Source organism: Zychaea mexicana, assembly GCF_025766255.1.
Source record: "Zychaea mexicana strain RSA 1403 chromosome Unknown BDB00scaffold_64, whole genome shotgun sequence".
NCBI lineage: Eukaryota > Fungi > Mucoromycota > Mucoromycetes > Mucorales > Lichtheimiaceae > Zychaea > Zychaea mexicana.
This window is the reverse complement of record NW_026516727.1, coordinates 236,317-253,875: the sequence shown is the minus strand read 5'-3', so window position 1 is coordinate 253,875 and position 17,559 is coordinate 236,317. Positions and strand designations below refer to the sequence as shown.

The 17,559-nt window shown below is 42.2% G+C and overlaps 9 protein-coding genes across 9 annotated transcripts; 4 read left to right on the top strand and 5 right to left on the bottom strand.

The window, feature by feature from the left end:
* Window positions 1–340: 340 nt before the first annotated feature.
* Window positions 341–864, bottom strand: BDB00DRAFT_874843 (uncharacterized protein; the record flags this gene model as incomplete). The annotated part of the gene is made up of 2 exons (XM_053127270.1): window positions 341–641; window positions 701–864. 2 exons carry the CDS (start codon window positions 862–864, stop codon window positions 341–343), a joined length of 465 nt encoding a protein of 154 aa, XP_052977266.1.
* Window positions 865–3,601: 2,737 nt separating this feature from the next.
* BDB00DRAFT_835573 (uncharacterized protein) lies at window positions 3,602–4,041 on the bottom strand (the record flags this gene model as incomplete). Its single annotated transcript, XM_053124412.1, has 2 exons — window positions 3,602–3,677; window positions 3,853–4,041. A coding segment is annotated over one exon (189 nt), but the record flags the coding sequence as incomplete, so codon positions are not given.
* A 641-nt stretch (window positions 4,042–4,682) lies between these two features.
* On the top strand, window positions 4,683–5,210 carry BDB00DRAFT_835572 (uncharacterized protein). The gene is made up of 2 exons (XM_053124411.1): window positions 4,683–5,070; window positions 5,155–5,210. Exon 1 carries the CDS (start codon window positions 4,693–4,695, stop codon window positions 4,864–4,866), a length of 174 nt encoding a protein of 57 aa, XP_052977264.1. The 5' UTR covers window positions 4,683–4,692; the 3' UTR covers window positions 4,867–5,070; window positions 5,155–5,210.
* BDB00DRAFT_835570 (uncharacterized protein) lies at window positions 4,944–5,387 on the top strand. Its single transcript, XM_053124410.1, is given in 3 exon segments — window positions 4,944–4,996; window positions 5,007–5,082; window positions 5,257–5,387. The coding sequence occupies 3 exon segments, from the start codon at window positions 4,961–4,963 to the stop codon at window positions 5,343–5,345; spliced, it is 201 nt and encodes a 66-aa protein (XP_052977263.1). The 5' UTR covers window positions 4,944–4,960; the 3' UTR covers window positions 5,346–5,387.
* A 2,592-nt stretch (window positions 5,388–7,979) lies between these two features.
* BDB00DRAFT_874840 (uncharacterized protein) lies at window positions 7,980–8,476 on the top strand (the record flags this gene model as incomplete). Its single annotated transcript, XM_053127269.1, has 2 exons — window positions 7,980–8,178; window positions 8,298–8,476. The coding sequence occupies 2 exons, from the start codon at window positions 7,980–7,982 to the stop codon at window positions 8,474–8,476; spliced, it is 378 nt and encodes a 125-aa protein (XP_052977262.1).
* A 236-nt stretch (window positions 8,477–8,712) lies between these two features.
* Window positions 8,713–9,262, bottom strand: BDB00DRAFT_835560 (uncharacterized protein). Its single transcript, XM_053124409.1, has one exon. It carries the CDS (start codon window positions 9,215–9,217, stop codon window positions 9,050–9,052), a length of 168 nt encoding a protein of 55 aa, XP_052977261.1. The 5' UTR covers window positions 9,218–9,262; the 3' UTR covers window positions 8,713–9,049.
* Window positions 9,263–13,222: 3,960 nt separating this feature from the next.
* On the bottom strand, window positions 13,223–14,334 carry BDB00DRAFT_835555 (uncharacterized protein). The gene is made up of 2 exons (XM_053124408.1): window positions 14,118–14,334; window positions 13,223–14,011 (listed from the first exon to the last, which is right to left on the bottom strand). The coding sequence occupies exons 1-2, from the start codon at window positions 14,218–14,220 to the stop codon at window positions 13,587–13,589; spliced, it is 528 nt and encodes a 175-aa protein (XP_052977260.1). The 5' UTR covers window positions 14,221–14,334; the 3' UTR covers window positions 13,223–13,586.
* A 47-nt stretch (window positions 14,335–14,381) lies between these two features.
* On the top strand, window positions 14,382–15,719 carry BDB00DRAFT_883986 (guanine-1-methyltransferase-domain-containing protein; the record flags this gene model as incomplete). The annotated part of the gene is made up of 5 exons (XM_053128287.1): window positions 14,382–14,419; window positions 14,501–14,801; window positions 14,897–15,193; window positions 15,307–15,412; window positions 15,487–15,719. The coding sequence occupies 5 exons, from the start codon at window positions 14,382–14,384 to the stop codon at window positions 15,717–15,719; spliced, it is 975 nt and encodes a 324-aa protein (XP_052977259.1).
* A 740-nt stretch (window positions 15,720–16,459) lies between these two features.
* BDB00DRAFT_874837 (uncharacterized protein) lies at window positions 16,460–17,029 on the bottom strand (the record flags this gene model as incomplete). Its single annotated transcript, XM_053127268.1, has 3 exons — window positions 16,460–16,726; window positions 16,813–16,916; window positions 17,005–17,029. 3 exons carry the CDS (start codon window positions 17,027–17,029, stop codon window positions 16,460–16,462), a joined length of 396 nt encoding a protein of 131 aa, XP_052977258.1.
* Window positions 17,030–17,559: the final 530 nt, after the last annotated feature.

The following is a 17,559-nucleotide window of genomic DNA, read 5'->3' as shown; positions in this document are numbered from 1 at the left end:
GAGCATCATCTGGTTGCTTAGCATTGTTTATTTCATTGTTATAGCTTCTTCCATTGGGCTTTACTGCCCGCTGCAACCCATATAGCCAATGCTCATCCTACTATATCATTTCTCAGCAGTGATTTTATTTCGCTCTTCGGGCTGCTATGACTCCTTGCACCATCATTAGCATTGGATGCAGTTGTATTCCATACAGTACCAGCACGCCAGCTATTGTTGTTCTCTGCAGCTTTCTTGGTAACATTTTTGCAGCTGGAATAGCTTCAAGAATCTTATGTATCATAAACGTCTGCAGCAATTCGTGCAGATGTTCGTTCAGTATTGCCTTCTGTCGACGAATTCACGTTGCTCTCTGGACTACTGTGACTCCTTGTATCTTAGTCAGCGTTAGCTGTAGTTGACCACACGTTGCATCAACGCGCCAGCCGCCAGCTACTAGAAACGCCCGAAGCCTGTTTGGTATCGCTCTTTTGCCGGCTAGCATGGTTCGAGTGTCGTCATCCTTGAAGCCACCTGCAGCAACCCACGTGGGTGATACGTGCTGTGTCGCTTCCCGCAGACACCTTGATATCACTTTTTCGGCTGCTATGCAGCTTGCGTCTGCGCCACCACTATTAGCACGCCAGCTTTTATCATTGGTCCTACATGCTTGGTATTAATACATACTGGTAGTATGACTCCAAACGTCAACTTCATTGACACTAATACTAGCAGTTGGGGTGCTCCATATCGCCGCTGCCCGCCAGCTATCATCTTCATTGGCATCACTGCGTCAATACCATGTTTTCCAACCTCGTTATCGTCTTCCTTTTCTGTATTGCTTGGTTCCTTGTCTTCATTTGCTGATCCGCAAAGTTGCTCCATTGTTGCGCACCATACATTATTGCAGGAGTTTTCTGCTCTAGGGAGGTAATTACAGTATAACTGCTGGCGCTAAAAGTGGGCTCAATTCCGTGTTACATAACGGCGGTCAAAGTTGTGTTTTATATCTGTGGTTGTATTTGAACAATACGATTCACCCCACCGTGCTTTAAAATTTTGCTTGGTCCTCTAGTCCGAGAGGTGTGGTGCGATCACATTGCGATCCTCGTTTCTGTACGCGTTCCTGACGCTGTGGATATTACTGCTGCTGCTGCACTTATTAGTTCATAGGAGCTGGGTGAGCATTACCAGACCCCATCCTTGACACCAGCGATGATAGTGCGAAGGAAGTTTGCTCCACAAACGCTTTTAGCAAGCAATTTAATGATACTCTTGTACAACCATTTCGGAAGCGCAGCACTCAATGTCCAGAAATATCAAAACAGATATGTCACAGCATCATCATCCACCTCTTGCTTTTAAAAACACATACACTCCATTACCCGATGATATCCATCATTGTTTTTACCTTGACTCCTCGACGGTATTATCCCACACTTGGTCTCACTTGCTCTAGGATGCAGCGAAATATACCCCATACTCTAGGGACAGCTTACAATCATTGCCCCGTCAGCTCCAGAAACTTGAGCCCTACTAAAAAAAAAAGTCGCCAGCATTCTTTCTCTTTCAGCCACGCATTCCAATACACCAGTACAATAGTAACAATAGCAGCTCCGGCCTACCTATTGATGATACTTACCACTGTGATGCAGCGTGCTCTTGATCTGATCTAAATTACGTATTTGCTGGGTTCTACAAAGAATCGTTGTATTTTACTTTGCAGACTATGAATCTGACTCGATACCCATTGGACTAGGGCGATCATACATTAATGACTTTATATTACAGCTGAGCCTTCCGCACTTACAAGACTTGGAAGATATACAACGACTAAATCCAAAGGTTTAGCGCTCAAGAATTTGCGCAAGCATTATTAACAACGTACATGTGTCTTCAATCCGTTAGGTTATGGGGTGGATACCTTTGGGACGATCATTTATTCCAGTCTCTGAGGAAGTGTAGACTGCTCGATCGGCTCTCCATTAACATAAATTTTAAAAATAAAAGGGGTGGGTTGCTTTGCCACCACCCAAGGAATGCGAGCTTTGATGGAATACAGAAGCTTGCGCTATCTTTCAATTACATCCGTCCGTTTAACTGTAACGGATCAGTCCGCTTCTTGATGGAGCATACTAGCATCTGTATGATACTAGGACACATTGTTAACTCGATATATTTGGTATGCATTTTACTGCAACGAATGTGGTTGTAATAATCGAGTCTTAGCTGTCGAAGCAGGGAGCGAAATATATCACGGTAATCTATGGGATAGTACGTAAAGCTATTAGTATGACGACAGTTAAAATATATCACTTGCATCCTTGTGTATGTGCATTTACATCGTCCTTCCGGGACTTAAAGTTATTTTAAATAAGCATGTATGTATTTTGAAAAGATGGGAGGCGTATGCGACAGCTGTTCAAAAACCAAGAACCACCTGGCTACATTACATAAAATTTTGGTTTATATAAAGATCTCTTTATTACACACTATTAGCTAAATTACATATATGTTTAGTATACTACACCTTCTGCAATGTCAAAACCTTAGATTTTTATGTACAACAATCGATAATCGGACAATGTAAACTTTCTTCTGAAGAAAAAAGACGAGAAACAAATAACATCACTGCTACACACAGTACAAATAGTTGTACTTGGAAGCAAACACCAAAGAAGCTATCATAGACAAAAAGATTGCATTCAAAGATTTTTTAAAAAGAGATGACACAGCGTTTGCGTATCGCAAGTGCACATTGATTCTTTCAGAGCATTTCAAAGCTGATTCGCTCGCTTTTGTGCGTCGCTGCCAACGGTAGTACCGTAACCGGTAGAGCACTTCTCCAAAACACGTTTAGTGGTAACCTAGAAATGCTCAGTCTGCTTCGCTTTATTGTCCAGTATCGTAAAAGCATTTTATACACTCTGACAACCGCATGGGCGTGGTGTTGCTCGACTATTTCCCAATCTCTTGGGTGGCAATATGTAGCAAATATTCTTTTTAAATAAATTTGTACAATGTGTTATGTATAGTTAGCAGTGCGTTGTTCCCATAAAATGTGTGCTTTGAATGTATTGCAGCGTATATGTTTGTGCGCTTGACATACATATTAGGATCACAGAGTACTTACAGCTCTCGAGACAAGCACAGGTGTCGATGACCACTAGAGTGAAAATCCATGGGAGTGTGTAGACGACCATTTAGCGAGACTGAGATGTAATTTGTTAAAACCGATGACAAGGCCGCGGTCTATAAGTTTGCTTTTCGGTTGTAAGTCTGTATATAAATTTCCCTCCAAGAAACAGAAACTGATTTACGTCTCTTGCTATAGGCAGGCAATGGCTTATCCAATTGGATGATCCGAGCTCTTTACCCATTTCACAGCGTTGGAGTGAACTCTCGCGATATCGTCCCAACGGCGTTTTCGCGACGTTTTCATACGAGATCACTGGTACACGAAAACAAGATATGGCCATGTCCACTGAGGCTTGCCCGTTTGGTGAGCTTCCCCCGCTATCAGTAAACGACCGTCTTCTACAAGATTGACAAAAGACTCAATTTTGCTACCCCTCATCACTCATCAAAGGAATGATATATCGTGCTTTAGAAGTATACAGACCGCTCAATCAATACTGGCCAGGGTAGCCAGTATACTGTAATTGTAAATTAGGAAAAGTGCAATACAAATGGCGACGGTAAGATGCTGTACAAAATTAATTTGTTTTGAAGAAACTTAGTTATTGATATTTAGATTCGTATTGGTGAATGTAGTAGCCTTACACGGCAAAACATCGGAAGGTGGTCCGAAACTTGAGAGCCATCATATCGTACTGTCCCAAGCTTTCGTGGGCCAACTAATTACTGCCATTATCATGTTCCATGCCATATGTGGGCGACAAGCGAAAGGTATGCCACGGCAGCTATTTTTATCGTAACTGTATGGACAAGTAGGATCACGGAGAAAGAGCAATCAAGAAAAGCGTTGCTGTACATGTGTCGAACTGCCTCCACCTGAAAACATATCCGGCGCCCCAAAGGCAGCTCAACCTCAGGCGATCTTCAAACAGATGTCCACATCCACGTGGATTTAGGCTTTGATAGAAAGCCATATGAAACGTTCGTAAAACAATCCTACTGTAATGACTATGAGCATTACAGTATTCGGTATCAAAAGATTTGATCTTGATTGTAGAGTGCATGAGAAACGACAGTTTAAGCACACAAAGCTCGATCGACTTGCTCCAAGTCCAAAAGAGTTTCTGCTGTTGCAAGAAACTTTCTGATGTGCCCAGTACTAATATTGCTACGCAACGGGTTTCACAACACTTTGACATTGTATTACACGGTCTGTGCATTATGCTTGCGTCAAACAGTTGCCTAGATATCATGTTTAGAATTGATCAAGTCATTGCAAAGTAAAAGTAATTACGAATCTAATGTAAGCCATATGACATTGTCAGCATTGTATAAGAACAGGGACATAGCACGCCAAAACATGAGTTCTTTCCTAACTGTCAAATGAAGCGGCGAAGACGATTGAACACAGTCAGAAAGAAAATGGATATTGCAAGGTGAAGCGACACGCAAATATCTTCACAAGGAAAGAAATTGTAAATAAGTTTGAGCAGGACATAAAGTAAAAGAGCAGATTTTTATTCATTGTAATAATAGAGTAAAGAAACATTTTTAAAAAAGACAAAAGTTATCGTTATGAATATCAATAGTCGAAGAGTACAAATTTTATTAAAAGAACACAATCAGTGGACAATAAAGACAAATAATAAGAACGCGATTTTACAAAGTGACCTCAACAAGCAGTTCGCACAACCTGCAGGCTATACAAAAAGCATGAAGAAAGCAAGAAGAAACAGAAGAAGTATGTAAAAGGGGGAGGAAAAGAAAGCCACCAATGCCTCGGCCTGGGAGTCCCAGCCTCCCAATCATTTGGCTGGGTCAATCAACCACAAACCCAGCCATCATGGTACAAACGAGTGGGAACCATGACGTACGCTACGTTTCGAGAGTCAAGTGCAAGCAATCGGTTGTGGATTGCCTGTGAGTGGGGAAGGGGGAAGGGAAGGACGGAAGGAAGATGGAAGGGTAGACGGAAGGGAAGGAAGGGAGGGAAGGACGGAAGGAAGATGGAAGGGTAGACGGAAGGGAAGAGGAAAGGGAAGAGGAAAGGGAAGGGGTGGGGGAAGAGGAAAGGGAAGAGGAAAGAGAAGGGGTGGGGGTAGGGGAAAGAATTGACTCTCGAAACACCCAAAAATAAAGAAAAAAATTTGCTGCTGTTGTCGAATGCTGGAGGAGCTGCTTACTGGATACTCGGATGCTGGGAGCCGAACACTGAAGCTGGGAGCTGATTGCCGAGTGTCGATTGCCGAGAGTCGAATGCCGAGAGTCGAATGCCAGAGAGTTGATCGCCGAGAGTCGAATGCCGAGAGTCGAATGCCGAGCGTCGATTGTCGAGAGTCAAATGCCGAGAGTCGAATGCCAGAGAGTTGATTGCCGAGAGTCAAATGCCGAGAGTCGAATTCCAGAGAGTTGATTGCCGAGAGTCCAACGCGATCTACAGTGGCACCTGGCTCCTCATTGCGACCCCCACCATGGCAGACCAGACCAGACCAGCAGACAAGGCATCCAACCGAAAGGACACTACCATATTTCTATGGCGAGAAACCGAACAGGATTTCTCCGTCCTCTGATCTCGCCTGAAGATCGGTTGTGGCCAACACCGTTGAACGCCAGACTGGACAGCCCAAAGCAGGGACCGGTTGTAGGCAGCCAGGGACCACGGGAAAAAGGCTGAGACCAGGACCGAAAGAGGCAAGACCAGGACCAAGGGAAGAGCCAGGACCAAGGGAAGAGCCAGAGCCAGGGGAAGACCAGAACCAAGGGAAGAACCAGAGCCAAGGGAAGAGCCAAGAGAAGACCAGGAGGAGGCATGGGAGTGAAGGAAAAAGAAAAATGAAGGAAAGAAAGAGTGAAGAGAAAAAACGAAATGGCCTGAAAAATGTGGGCGTATTTATGCTTTTTGGATTGACCCCGCCGCTTAGAAAAAACACGTCACGTGACTTGTGATTCGTCATTCAAAAACACGTCACGTGACTTGTAATTCGTCATTCAATCAGCAGGTGGGAAAGTAAAATGGCAGGGAAGATACCATGTGAAGTAGAGGTGTTGAAGAGACACGCTCAAGCTGTCAAGAAGAAGGCGTATGTGGTCTGCGTGCTTTGATAGTCCTACGAAATATGTTTCACCGGTATCATGCAGGGCGTGCCCCGACAGTGTCGCCGCCTGTCGGGCCACAAGGCGCACAGACACGGTTTACAGTGTTTCAGCAACAAGATCCCAGAGAAAAAGTAAATGACAGGTGCCGGGAATGATTGACATTGTAGAAAATAAAAATTACTGATATTGTAACAAGAAGCTCACATAAATAGAAGCCATATACACAAAGAAATAATGGCGCAGAAGTTGACGACCGTGCAGTACACGTGCTCCAAAGCAAAGTGTATACCAAGGACAAGTGGTGAAGCTCGGTAACGGTAGAATGAGGATGACGTCGAGTGCCTTTGAAGCCCTTCTCTTTGCTAACAGCCTTTAACAAATAAACCTGGGTGAGTGCTGGCTGCCTCCCATAGAGCGTTCGCCATCTCTCCCAGAGAGTGTTTGCCATCTCTCCCAGAGAGTGTTTGCCATCTCTCCCATAGAGTGTTTGCCATCTCTGGCCATAGAGCGTTTCACAGGTCCAGGCTAACAATGCGGGGAATAATGACAGATCTTCTGTAGCGTAGCCCTTTGGTACGCGCTTTTCACCTTTCTTTTTTCTACATTTCTGTGGTCGCGCAGTTCTGCTCGCGAAAATAATCGAAAGGAAAAATTTGTTGGGAGGGTATGCACACCAGCAACCAGTGTTCATTTTTCGCCTGGCGAAATATCTTTGGGGTTTTTCGCCAGGGCGAAAATAGGCGAAAAAAGGCGAAAATTAGAGGCGAAAAATCAATTACTTTACTTGAAAATACATATGAAAACCTAATTCTGTTGAAGGGAGGGGGTGAAAAGTGTTGACAATTTGTATTTATAAGATTTGTTTTCTGCTGGGTGCACTTGTATGTCAGGAGTTTTAGCTTCGACGTCAACTTCACCGTCAAGATCCAAAAATCCCCAATTTTCGCTAGGCGAAAATTATGAAGCACTATTTTTCGCCAAGGCGAAAATTGCAGTTGGCGAAATTCGTCAACACTGCCAGCAACAACGGCGCTTAAGGCAAGCTGTTCCAAGCTGAGAGAACCGGTTTAATGGTATGTTTCGCTTGCCACGCCCCTTTCAACCCCTTGAATAACCGAAAACATCGTTGGCACAACTTTCACATAGAACATGAGAGTACACGTAAGACGAACTCATGTGCTCAGAAGCAAGGCTTAGATTATGCATGCTTGACTCTCGTACGAGCCGACCATCCTGCTTTTTTTTGTATTTTGTTTTTTTTTCCACATATATCTTACATCAACCACACATACGCCAATCAAGTCACACCACGTTTGATTGACTTGGTATCGCTACTGCTGAGGGAGATGGTTGATGAAACGAGCAAACCAAACAGCCTACGTTGATGATATGCATGACGGTGACGAGAGGGAAATGGAGGAGATGCAAAAGGAGCTTCTGAAGCTGCGAGTTGTTCAGACAAGAAAAGAGTACAAGAAAGTTTTAGAGCGTGTGCTAAACATGTATCCCGAAGCGGCAGGTTTTGTTGCATGGTGGAATCGTAAGGAAGCTCGTCCCTGCGGTGTCTACCTTGCATGAAGGCCTACGTGATTACTACGGACATACTACCAATGCCGTCGAATCGTTCGATAACCCATTGTATCACCTAAGCAACAAGCGGCAAAGCATTGCTGATAACTTTCGCTGCGTGCTAAAGTACGTCGATAACGATGAAAAAGCAACCGATCATTTCTTACGAGGCGTCCCATCCTACTACGGCCTAAACAATGTCATGCGGGAGAGAGAAAATATCGACGAAAAAACGTGCTCGCAGTAAGCGAAAGACGGTTGACAAGTACGTAAACGACGGTCGTGCTCCCGACACCGCTCAGATGTTGAAAAAGGCAAACCGGAAGAACCGGAAGTATATTGTTGAAGTCAGCGATTGTGATACCGGAGGAGACAATAGCAGCAGCAGTGAAGACGGTGATAAATGGCCTATATATGACAAAATTGCGCCACATGATATACAAGATAGCGACTGGGAGAAAAACGACGACGAACATGATGCTTGTGTGTCGATAGTCAGACTCTGGATAACCTAGTTCGCGTCGAATCCGATTGTGAAGGGCAAAAAACGAATTCTGGTCAAGAAAATGACGACTCCGGCAGCAGCGAAGTCCCATCTTACACCAAAAGCGGCAGCGTAAACCGAGCAGTTGATTTGCTATCATTGTCATCGGATGAAGAAATGGACGATGGATCGTTTCTGCCGTCTCAGTGATACGATGGCTATTTGCTCAACCTTTGCTGCAGCAGTAATGGTTCATGTTATATTGATGCTCCAATGGAAATGATGCTTCTTAATCTATCATGCCAAATCTTTCCATAGCCGGCAGAATCTCCTTTAATCAGAATAATGATTATGACGAAGCGTCACGTCGAGCTTATATACTGTATCAGGCTAACGACAAGAAGAAACGTATGATGGGTATGTGCGACTTACGAGATTTCATATGCAGTGACCGCTCGTTATAGTGGTATGCCCGGTAAGACCCAAACCCCATCACTATATCGAATTATTACTTTATCGAATTGTAGTTCCGTCAAAGATATCCGGTACATAGGTTACCCGGGGTATTTGGCGAGCTCTACAGAAGAAGCTCTAGAACCACATCCTGTCAAAATTGATATTATGCAATTCCTTAAAAATTTTAGTGTAGGAGAATAAGCTGAAAGGCTTCTATCTGATGAGCTTGGTGCTGGGATTTTGGATACTCATGAGGAAACATGTGGCGTTGATGGTATTGATTTGATACCACATGAAAAATTAGAGGATATCCATGCACCAACTTCTTTAAACGACCTTATTTACGATGCTATTATTGATAGAGATTAAGGTACGTTTATAAACGGCTGATGCAACTGCATATGTAAAAGTCACAGGCTTGTTTCTGATATAGACAGGTAGATGTTGATGAAGAAGAGAATAACTAGAGAAGACGAGATGAGGAGAAGGAAGCATCGTAGCCACTGCATAGTAAAGGAGAGAGAACGCAGTATATGAGCGATTTATTGAAAACAATGGTGGTTGAAGACAACCTGCACGCTCAGTTATATAGGCTTATTACATAAAAGATACGTAGACTAGACTCTGAGATATTAACCAGCGCAAAGCAAACTGATCTTTTTTCCTTTTCTAATAAATAAAATCATACTAATGGTCCGCTCGATATAATGATATTTCTGATGGTTGATATCACATATCACAATAGCGAATTAGTAATAATTCCCTGCTTAATTTGAGTTGGACCTGGAAAACCCATCACTATATCGAAATATCACTATATCGAATATCACTATAACGAGCGGCCACTGTGGACGAAGAACACAGAGTACAAGAAAGGAAAGTGGCAAGATACAGCTGTGTTTTTTGAACATTTCGTCATATTTCCATCAAGACTGAACCTACAAGGCAATACATATGCAATTTATGGCCGGATCAGTTCAACGAAACGAAATGGCTTCCATTACTATAGTATCGCGACTATACTCAACCAATTTAAGTCATTCGTTGCTAAGATGGACAACATGTACGGATGTATTTCGGTGGGTAGTGTTCGCAAAGACAACGACGCACAATTACAAAAAAACCGACAACTATGCAGTTATTGTCTGCAAGAACTAAGCGCACACACCTAATCTTTATCTTTCTCCTTAATTTTCCTTTCCATTTTTGCTTCCGTTTTCTTTCTCTTTCTCTTTTTTCAATCAATATATTTCCTTTACTCACACTCTTTCCTCACCACAAATAAGTATGCCTTGACTTCTGACGAACTTCCTGAGGCTAATTTCTTACTCAAATATTCGTATAGTATGTATAGAGAGCGCTGCTGTAGAATATTTATGTGTCACCACTGCAAAGAATACTTTATTGCAACGACCATTTTACTGCAACGAATAGTACTGCAAAAGTGCAGTACGGCAAATTATTTTTTAAGGCAATTTGCAGTACGATGTTTACTAAGTGGGTCCGGGGAAACGCGCGGCATTTGTTCGATGAAGTCCGGCAAGTACTGCAAAATTACCCAAGCCCGTTTCTTCGATACCAGTGGCCAGATATGTGGTCGACTATTGATGCGACTCCTGATAAAATATGGATCTAACCTTTTAGTTTTAAAATTAAATTTTTTGAGAAAGACTGTGAATCGACCATTTGTACTTTACTGTTTCTATGGTTATAGGGTAGATCGTTGGGCCGGGGTGTTATTCTTCTAATATTTGAAGTAAATGAAGTTCAAGGTGCCTCAACTTCCTCTTTATTTACCTCATAGGTTGATATGCATCCTCACTATTAGCGAGCCAAAACGCATTTGGGCAACAAATTATTTTGACGACATCAATGAGACATTTTTATCGATATTTTAGCAGAAATTGGTAGTCTTAAATATTTTCAAAGATGAGTAATAACGCTGAAGAAGCACTGAACTTCATCAAACCAAAAGACAGCATTTTCAGTTACTCGCAGCTACTACATATAAAAGCGTACAGCTTGACGGTATGTAGTAAAGGACATCTGGCGTTCGTTTTCTACAAAAAAGGCGGTTGGAATCATACGGTTACCAGAGACAGTAGCCTGTTAATATCTTAGAGATCTCGCTACAGCTGATGTACTGAACCACCTTAAGGTAAAAAAATCAAAACTGCATTTACGCCTCAATTCTTACAGCTGCACTCATTATAAAGGATGCGTTTATGTCGTTGAAACAACGATTTTTTAAAAGTACGACAAGAGAATCTTTCACGACTATGAAGAAGAAAGAAGAGTTCTTCTACGCATAATATTAAGCCGCGTCGAACGGTCAGTGAGCTACTACTGTAGAGTTCAACGATCTGCAAAACGAGGACAAGAACGAACCATCCTGTGTGATTTGTTAAGCTGCAACAGCTACTCATGCACAGAAGATTTGCTTGTAACTTGATAGGTTTTTGTAGTTCTGTTTTGATGGCTGTCGGCTTAACCATTTTTTGTATTGTCAAGATTGCGCTGGCCGTTTGAAATTTACCGCATGCCTTTCAACAACGTACAACGCGTTTTACCATTCTACTCACCTTTCTCCTTCTTACAAGCGTGTCCAGATAATCACATTAGTGTGTCAAACCCTTTTGTAATCACTCATTATCAATTCCATTTGAAAGGTTTAATAAGGTGCTGATGATTAAACACCTGAGACATTGGTCAAAGACAGAAGTGACAAGTTTTCTGCGTAGCGAGAAAACTTGTGCTCCGGCACAAAAAGGATATCATGTAGCTTGCCTCAGCTGGATCATCTGCAAAATAAAGAGTTCCGGCACTAGGTGACGCTGTCGTTCGTGTTACATTTGACTAGCTTAATTATCGTAGCAGGCGGTGACGATAGCTGGCAAATTGCTCCTAGAACATGTTCATGGCAAGACAGATGTTGCTGTATCGGAACTTGCGATTCTGGCAGTCCTGCACAAGATCTCGTCTAGTCCCTTCACAAACCAATCATTGATTGGTCAAGGAAAAACATTACTCCATGTTACGTGCTCTTTATCTCTTTCGCTCTTTGCTTCTGCTATCCGTATGTTAAACATGTATAAGGGCTTTGTTGAATTATTATGGGTTATCTGAGTGCGGGAAGAGTGTGCTTGTTTTGGCTGAGTGTTTCTTCTTTCTATCGTTCCTTTCTCAGGCTTAATACATAATGTTTTTGACTCACGTAAGACACTTGAGTGATTTCAATTTCTTATATACCTCACTAACGCAAAGTGTGAATTTTCATGCATAGGATTATGGATGAAGATGTTTTCCAAAAGAAGAACGGTTCTTTATAAGAAACAAATTCTACCTACACTAGCATGTATGTAACAATAGATTAAGTTTTTCCATTGATAGCGGAACAGCGAGACAGAGATCTAAAGCACAATGGCTTTTTATTTATTGATCTACTACTAATTTTAAAATGTGCGCGTTTATTGTATGTATATCAAGGCCCTAAATATGTTGAGCATCCAGCAAAAGTGTATTTGCGTGCACTGTACGATAATAAGCATCTTTCTGTCAATTGCCATACTAGCTGCTTTCGGGGAATGGGCTTTAGTTTATAATAATTTGTACAGACAAGAAGAAAAGTGATGTTGCATGCCAAGAGTAAGATAAAAAAGTTAAGGTCATAGGGTTCCATGGAAACTGCTTCGATGTTCTTTAATGGAAACGCCAAGAACAAAATGGTGTTACGGTAAAATAGAATTGGCGGGATCCAATTTATTTATTGCGGGGATACTGGTGAACAATACATATTTCTGTCAATTCAAAGAAGTAGTTACGCATTGCGTACAACAACTTCCGTTTAATTGATAATGAATTCTTCACAGTAGCGTTTCAATAGTTACTTTGTACTCTACCCTTTTATAAGGGTCCGTTTGACCATATGAAAAGAAGCAGATGAACAAGAAACCGCTTTCATCCATGAACTCTGATAACCTTGATTCATTCTAGGGCCTTAGTTTCGACAAAAAGGAAACTAAAAAGTCATTCTCTTTTGTCTTAAGCTAAGTCACTTTAAGTTTGTCAGCTTAAATAATTTCATTGATGGCATCAGCATACTCTGCTCATTTTGTTTTGAGACCACGGTGACAAGCATTAGTATGAATTGAAGGGCTCATCAATAACAAATAGATGGAACGCTCACACATTTTCGCTACTACAACTTTTCACAAAAAGCTGTCTGGATAGCTGTGGATCATTTGTCCCACACAATTAAGAAAAGACAAGTGCACCTTCTGCTATACTTGCATGCGATAATTGAGGAGAATTGATAGTAACTGCATAAGTCTCTCCTTAATGTCGGTGCGTACAACAAAAGAGAAAGCGGACCATTTAACCACTGGTGTAACGGTAAAACGGGATGGTGGTTTTGTTTTGACCCCTTGGGGAATGCGAGTGCATACAATCAGGTTGCAGCAGATGGTAGTTAGGATCAGCAAGCAATTAAAAGAAAGTTTGGGATAGTATGCATTCATTCTATAGCAGTAATAAAAGGTCCATTTTTAATATATTTATATATATAATGTACGTTAAATGGTAGTAATGTATCTACAGTGTGCAATAAGAAAAACAAGGGGTGCAACTCTCTGTCGGTGGGGGGAGTGACGATGGCTTTCCTAAAAAAAACATCGTTCGGAAACGAAAAAGAGAAACAGAAAGCCCAGCGCGCATGGAAACGACAGAAAGGAAGAAAGAAAATACAGCTTGTTTGGAAAGGGACAAGAGAAGAGAAACATGGGTATAGAAAATATACAACAGGATGTACGTAAGCTGGAACAAAATCGCGTGCACAGAAAGCTTTATCCTTTCCACTCGTTCTTCATTACGAGGACGCCGCTGGCGGTTGCTGTTGATGGTGTGAAGATGTAGTAGTAGTAGTGGCAGTGGGAGGTGGTGACGATGGCGACGTCTCGGTTGCTGTTGACGACGGTTGCTGTTGTTGCTGTTCAGACATGGAAGGGAAAGGCGGCGGCGATGATTCTGAGGCTGGTGGCGGTTGAGCAGGTGAAGCAAGCCCTTGAATTCGAGGATCTTTGCGATAATCTTGGTACGAAGGAGGCGCTTCCTCTGGCTTGTACACCGGAGGGGGTGGGTTCAAGCCGCTTTCCGGGTTTGTCGAAGAACTGGCACCTTGGCCATACTGTGCTTGTGCTGCCTGATATTCGTAGTACGATGGCATGTAGATACGTACACCCGGTCCAATGCCTTGCTGTTGTCGAGCTGCGTAGGCTTCATTGGCTCTCGCAGCTATTGTGGGTGCAATGATCAACGTGAGTAAAGAATGTAAGAATGACCTCAACAACTGAGCTCGGGGAGGAAAAAGAAGAAAATGTTGTCTTTAAGTGGAAATTACCATTTCGAGCAGCCATTCGTCGTCGTCTAACTGCAAGAAAGAGTGCTAATAGCAGTAATAGAACGCAAAGCACCCACAATATATTAAAAGCGATTACGGACATTGTTGAAAGCAGCGAAAAATAGTGTGAGAGCGAAAGAAAGTAGTAAAAGAGGAGAAGGCAAACAAGGTAGCATAAGATATTGCTGAGCGTTTCACACTCCGAGAAATAGAGCCAGCACATTTTTATTTCGCACACATAACTTTTTTGATCTTGCTTTCCCGATGGCTGACGACGATCACAAGCCCGAACTGGTGGCTTCGTACACTACGAGTACCACTGAAACGACAACGAACGACAACGTTGACAACAGCGAAAATGAAAACACCGCAAACGACAATAGCAACGCCAGTGATAACATTCGTACCTATAAAGGAATCACCTACGACATTACCGATCCAAAATACCAAGGCTTGTCCAAGAATGCACTGAAAAAATTACTCAGAGAAGAAGTATGGAATGCCACACGTGAGAAACGCAATAAATTCCAAAAAGAAAAGAAGAAGCAAAAGAGTGCAGAACGACGCAAGCTTATTGAAGAAGGTGTAATTCCTGCTCCACCACCCAAACGGGCGCGTACTGTCGAACCAAGTTCGGTTCGCGTGGTTATGGATTGTTCGTTTACCTCATACATGCATGATACGGTAAGGAAGCAAACGATGGCCACTTGTGATTAACGATAAGAATAGTGAGCACCATGTTGTATGATGCAACTGACCTTTTTATGTTATTGTTATAGGAAATCAAATCGATGCAGGCCCAACTTGTCCGCTGTCATAGCGCTAATCGAGCCGGAGCCCATCCGATGGAGATCACTATCACTTCGTTTGACGATGCGTTGAAAAATGCGTTCGAGAAAAAGACACCGACGTATACGAATTGGAAAAACATTGAGTTTACCACGGAATCGTATATGGACAAGTTCGATACGTCTAAACTTGTGTACTTATCGGCGGATTCGGATAACGTGGTCCGAGAGCTCGAAGATGACAAGGTCTACATTATTGGTGGCATTGTGGATAAAAATAGGCACAAGGTACTTGTTATTCTTAATTTTAGCTTATATTTGTTTATGAAGCGATGGGCTGGTGCCATACATCATTTACATAGTAATAACTCTAATGCTAAATAATGGATAATGTGATCCAGGGCTTGTGCCAAAATAAGGCTACGGATCAAGGCATCCAGACCGCCGCTCTTCCGATCGGCGAATACTTGCACATGGCAAGTCGTAAAGTGCTCACCGTGAATCATGGTAAAATTGATAAGCCTTACTTCTATCTTATTTCTAGTGAAAGATATTGACCGCTTTCTTTGCTTTTGTAATAGTGTATGAAATTATGATCAAGTGGCTGGAGACCCGTGATTGGGAAAAGGCCTTTCTGGAAGTTATCCCAGGCCGCAAGCTTAAAGACAGCAAATTGCTCGGAGACGATGCATCCAAAGCTAGCAGTGACACCGGGGACAAAGTGGAAGAAGCTGAAAACAACGAAGGTGCTCCTAAGAAGGACGAGAAGGAGATGGGGGAAAATGCCAAGAAGGAAGCGGGTGATGAGGAGTGACAATAATCATGATGCCGATTCTGCATGAGCAACAAGAAGAGTAATACCAATTAATGGGCTGTATAGCAAACAACATAATGTACATATACACACACAGACACACCGCAAAAGCAAAAAAATAAAAATAAAATACAACCAAAAAGAAGATAGATTCAATCTCTTCAAATTTCCCAGCATTATAAGTTTTTTACTTCTCTATCCACACTCTGTATGTCTTGGTGACTACTAGTGCTTGGCGAAGGTGAAGCCAACAAACTTCTCGTCTCATGCAGCAGATGCGGATATCATGCGTGAAATATAATGCATCAGAAACGAGCACCGCACCTATACATCGTCAAGCTTGCAGATTACAATGGCGACATTGCATAACGTTAGGATGATGTCATTGCAAGGAATAGACAGTAAAGATGTATCTACGTACACTGTAGTTCCTCCATGCACTAGTAAAATCGAATAATCCGCGTCAATCAACCATCCACAACTTGTGTATGTTACATTATTGTAGTTTGATTCGAGTGCATTAAAAAAAGCAAAATGATAAAGGCGCTGCTGAGAAGATCATCGATCTGTCACGTAGGGGGAGATGTGAGGATAAAAAGACAGATGGTGGTGATGACGCTATTAATGGCATGAGCAGTAATATTGGGTCGTTGTGATCAAAGAAGTGAAAGAAAGAGTAGCATTGTATATGGATATTTACACAAGGAGCGAGGTAATACAACCAAATCAGAAGATAGACCTTATACTTCTTCAAATTCAGCATCTTCATCTTCGTCGTCGTCATCATCATCATCATCGCCGTCTTCTTGTTGCTGCCTTTTCTTTCTTTCCAGATATTCATGCTTCGCTGGTTCATTGAAATCTTTACCGTCTGTACGATGTTTGAGCACCTCTCTGCTCTTGGCTTCCAAAGCCGGCAGTTCCTGATCCCATTGCTCGAGTTTGCTGGCGTATTTTTCGATGGTTGCCTTTTTCACTTCAATGTCGCGTTTTAATAGTTCTACTGACTTAAGTGCAGTGCAATAAAAAGGGTTTATGTTAACAGCTGGACGTAAACAATAAACAGTTTTTCATTGAGAAGCTGAAGCTTTACCTCTTGTACGGCCAGTTTGCGATCGCCTAAAGCCTGTAACCGAATCTCTTTGAAGTTTCTTTCCAAATTCAGTACAGTTGACTTTAATTCGACTACTTGGGCATCTAAGGCTAGTGATTCCATACTTTTAGTTAGTGTATGAAAAAAAAAGACGCGTGGAAGCGTATAATTTAAACGCGATCGTTTTGGTACCAACTTTGTGAGTCTTCAATGCCATCTCTGCTTAGTGAAGGGTCAACCAATACTTTTTCCAAGCAATTGTGTATTTTTTTTGAGAGACTGTCGACGAGTTGTGTCAAATTTTGTGATTGATCAGCTTGCATCGTGTGTTTGCTGGATGGCCTGTCGTTGTATAAGCGTGTATGTAGTGTCAGAAAGGAAGCGAAGACCAAAAGAGCGGATTCCCGGAAATGGAAGGTGATGGGGGTGACTGGTGATGCAGTATGATGCTGTCCATAAAGTTATTGATAGTTTTTCTTCTTCTGCCTCCCGTATTGGAAAACACATGAGATGTGTGACCACTTTGGATTCATCTGCTACTGTCATTATACACGTATATCCGCATTTAAATATGACATGATGTCTGCTTTCACCCTTGCCGTTCATAGTACGGACCTTGCATAAAATCACTCTGTTTTACGTGCGCCATCCTTTTTTTCTCCTCACGGTGGCACAAAGAAATTTACATTCGCAAAAATGCTTGTATATCAGAGTAAGGTGGTTGAAGTTGAAAGTGAATCATGGACC